Here is a 4311-nt window from a genome sequence, read left to right on the forward strand (position 1 = left end):
TGACTCATTTCATTACCTAGAACTTCCAGTAAAATGTTGAATGAGAGTAGTGACAGGGAATAATACTTCCTTTTTTCCTGAACTTAGAGGGAAAACATACAATCTTTCACCATTAAGTATGAAATTATTGTATTTATTGGGTACAATCAAGTCACTTTCAACTCATGGTAACCTTATGTGACAGAGTAGGAGTGCCTCAAGGGGTTTCTTAGAATGTAATATTTATGGAAGCAGATTGCCATGTCTTCCTCTCATAAAACCACTGGATGGGTTCATCTGCCAACCTCTTGGTCAGCAGTGACATTCATAACCAAGTATGATGTTAGTAGTAATATTTTTGTACAAATTATTTACTGAGCTGAAAAAAGTTTCAGTGTATTCCTAGATTGCTGAGAGTTGTTAATATGAATGGATGTAACAGTTATTATATTTTATCGGAGTATACTTTAAGGTTGTAACTTAATTTCAGTGAAATCTATAGTTTTTTCCAGTGTAGCTCTATCTCCCCCTCTTTTTGTCTATCATTGATATACATGTGTATGTACTCAACAACACAATTTTATAATTATTATTTTATAGCATTTTATAGACTTTAAGAAAGCAGAGAGAAGATAAAAGCATATTTATAGAAATTCTTATATTAACTAATTTTTATTAACTTTAATTACCTTAACTTCTCCCAGTAGATTCAATTAAAAAGGGGTGTTATTTTCACTTTGAATTACATTTTTGTTCTAACATCTTACTTTATCTTGTTATTGTCAAATAGTAATTCCTCCTTTGGTTCCCCAGACAGTATCACTACGGAAGTAGATCGTCCAATCTTCCTTCTGAGGAGTGGTTGGTGGGTGTGAACTGCCAGCCTTCTGGTTAGCAGTCAAATGCCTTAGCCAATGTGCTACCAGAGCTCCTTGAAGGACATCTTTGTTCTAAAATCTCCCTTCATCCTGTTTTAGTAAAATATATTTCATTTCTATATGTTGTAAGCTCAACAATAGCAGTATATCTCTATCTCTTTCTCCAATTTTATATTTCACCAGTAATAATGTGACTGCTGATGACATAAAAATAAGATCTTATTTGCCTGTGGAGATAATTTTTGTCCATAGTTTTAATAATAATAAATTAAAAATTTCCTATATCAGCAAATGTGGGTGAAAATGGAATGTTATATGTAATAGTACAAATTTGTTATCAGTATTTGGAAGACTGATAGGTGGTATTCACCAAAAATTCAAAGCTGTTTGATCAATTAACTACTCTCAAAGAATTTTTTATAAGAAACAGATGTGTGTATGTAAAAAAAATGTAATACTATTATTCCATTCACAATTTGTTTATAAGATGAAAAAATCAGAATAGTTTCTAAAATGTTGCTTATTCAAGTTCTGAAGTGCATACAAACATTTAAAAGCAAGGATTAAACATATTTTAAACTGTATTGGTAAATGTTTCCTAAAAATGATTAAGTGAACAATAAGTATGTAGAACAAAGCTCGGAAAGATCTCCTATATTCTGAAATGGATTTTTTTTTTTTTTTTGTAGTTCTATGTCACAAATTTACATAAAAATGAAAGAAAAGAAATACAATAAAAGATTTTAAAATTTTGCCCTGGGAAAGGAAATAGAGTGGAGGATTAGAGAGTGTATTTTTGGTAGCTTAAATATTTTGTATGACATAATGACTTATATTATGCTTATGATAAATAAAACAAAGGTAATATCAAAACAGATAACAAAAGAAATTTAAATAGCTGATTACTTGTGTCCAAATGAGTTTGTGAAGTTATTATTTTTTCACTAAATGTAAAGGTCCACAGAGTCTATTGAGGAAATGAACACAACATCAAATTATTCTACTGTTGATGATAATAGGTCTCATAAGAGGAAACCCTACTGGGTAAACAAACAATCCAAAATAGACCTAAATCTTTGTATGCAAACCTTCCATGTGCAAAAAAAGAAGTATATTCAAGAAATAATTTTCCCCTCAGGAATCTTGGCCAATAAACTTAATCAGTTCCCACTCTCATTAGTCCATTTTAAATTCTTACAAAAATGCACAGGAAATATAAGTATGCTTTTAACATGTGCCTCCCAGTGGAGAGAAGACTACAACTCAGTGAATACATAGGCAACCAGAGCAACAGCAATATTTAAACAGAAATTTGTTTCCTATCGAACAAAAGATTTGCCTTATCAAGGCTTTCTTACTGCATGAGAAATTATTCTCTGTCAACTTCATTCTCAACTTTAATTTCTCCAGCATTTTAAGGAATGGACACCTGAAATTAGGGAAGGTATATTTCTATTAGGTAAGAGGATTTTTCCCAAGCCTATGTGCATCTCATAAATTTCCCTGTCCAATAGACCTGTTCATTTTAGCTCTGTATATATTTAATTAACTACATTTCTTTTACCTGATTATGTTTGCTATTCTTTGGATAATTAACCTGTTAATTATTGTATTTTAATTGTGGTTATTAGACTCAGGGCAGCCACATGACCTTTCTAAACCATTAATACAGTCAGAGAAGAATGGGGCAGATAAGTATAGGACTCAATTCAGTCTTCAAAGATGGCTCATATATGATCTCCTTGATTTGAAGAATTTGTAAAAAAATGTCAATGATCCAGTATTGATTTTAATTTGTGCAAGATGCATTTCTCTGGTAGCATAGTGCCTAAGGCACTTGATTGCTAACCAGAAGGCTGGTGATACAAACCCACCAGCCACTCCTCAGAAGGAAGACTGGACAATCTATTTATGTAGTGATACTGCCTCAGAAATCCAAGGAGGGGATAGTATGAGTTGGGTCCTACTTGACGACACATAACAACAACAACAACATAAGCAACCAAATGGTTTATTTTTCTATCCTGCTCTTAAAGATTATCTTAATATATTTTACTGTATGTGAGTTGAAAATTATAATTTGTAGGATGTAACTTTCCCTGAGACTACTGTGAGGACCTTAAAAATGTTCCTCAGAATACAATAGAATAAAAGAACCAACAAAAGAGGCAGTTTCAAAAGATGTGAGTGAATGCAGTAAATGCCATTTTTCGTAAGTCATTGCAGACAAGAATCAACATGCCTCAGAAAATAACCAATATTACTATGATAATGGAATTCTTGCTCATGGGATTCCCTGATGACTGGATGTTACAGAGACTGTATGTAGTCCTCTTCTTCTTCATTTACCTGACAGCACTGATGGGGAACTTCCTCATTGTCACCCTCACCACTACTGACAGGCACCTCCAAGCCCCCATGTACTTCTTCCTGAGGAATTTGTCCTTAATTGACATATGCTATATTTCTGTCACTGTCCCCAAGTCAATCTTGAACTGTCTAACCCACAGCTATTCCATCTCTTTCCTAGGATGTGTCGCACAGGTTTTTCTTGTTATGTTTTTAGCTGGCACAGAGTATGCCCTCCTTATAGTCATGTCCTATGACCGCTTTGCTGCCATCTGCCAACCTCTGCACTACGAGACCATTATGAACAGAGGTGCCTGTGTGCAGATGGCAAGTGCATCATGGCTCAGTGGATGTATCTATGGATGCATTCATGTAGCAGGTACATTCTCTGTCAATTTCTGTGGGCCTAACTTAGTTCATCAGTTCTTCTGTGATATTCCATCATTACTGACACTTACTTGTTCTGGGAAGCATATTTTAGAACACACAATTATCATTGCTAGCTGCTGTTTTTCTTTTGCATGTTTTATTTTAATAATTGTTTCCTATGTTAACATTTTCTCTGCTGTCTTAAAGATTTCAACTAATCAAGGCAGGCTCAAAACTTTCTCTACTAGCATGCCACACCTCACTGTGGTGACCTTGTTTCTCTCTTCTGGAATTATTGCATACATAGTTTCAGCCTTAAGATCCCCGTCATCAATGAACCTCTTTATATCTGTTTTATATTCCTTGGTACCTCCTACTCTAAATCCTGTCATTTACAGTCTGAGAAACAGGGACATGAAGGTGGCCCTTGGCAAAATGTTTGGTGGAAAATGGGCTCTAAGATTTAAATGTCTTAAATATTAATAAATTTTATAATTAGTAACATATATCAGGGAGCTCTGGCGGCATAGTGCCTAACTAAGGCATTTGACTGCTAACCAGAAGGTTGGCAGTTCAAACGCCCCAACCACTCCTTGGAAGGAAGACTTGGCAATCTACTTCCATAAAGATACCACCTCAGAAACCCAAGGAGGGGTCGTTATGAGTTGCAATTGACTCAACAGCAGTAAGGTTTTTTTTTTTTTTTGGTTTAATATATATCAGAATATTTTGTTTA

General features: G+C 34.2%; 1 protein-coding gene across 1 annotated transcript; it reads left to right on the plus strand.

Moving 5' to 3' along the window:
- Nucleotides 1–3068: 3068 nt before the first annotated feature.
- Nucleotides 3069–4058, plus strand: LOC103213038 (olfactory receptor 14A16-like). The gene has a single exon (XM_007958936.2). The coding sequence runs from the start codon at nt 3096–3098 to the stop codon at nt 4056–4058; it is 963 nt and encodes a 320-aa protein (XP_007957127.1). The 5' UTR covers nt 3069–3095.
- The last annotated feature ends 253 nt before the right edge of the window (nt 4059–4311 follow it).

The sequence above is a fragment of the Orycteropus afer genome, unplaced genomic scaffold, assembly GCF_000298275.1.
Source record: "Orycteropus afer afer isolate SDZICR_OR568_19922 unplaced genomic scaffold, OryAfe1.0 scaffold01220, whole genome shotgun sequence".
In the NCBI taxonomy this organism is placed as follows: domain Eukaryota; kingdom Metazoa; phylum Chordata; class Mammalia; order Tubulidentata; family Orycteropodidae; genus Orycteropus; species Orycteropus afer.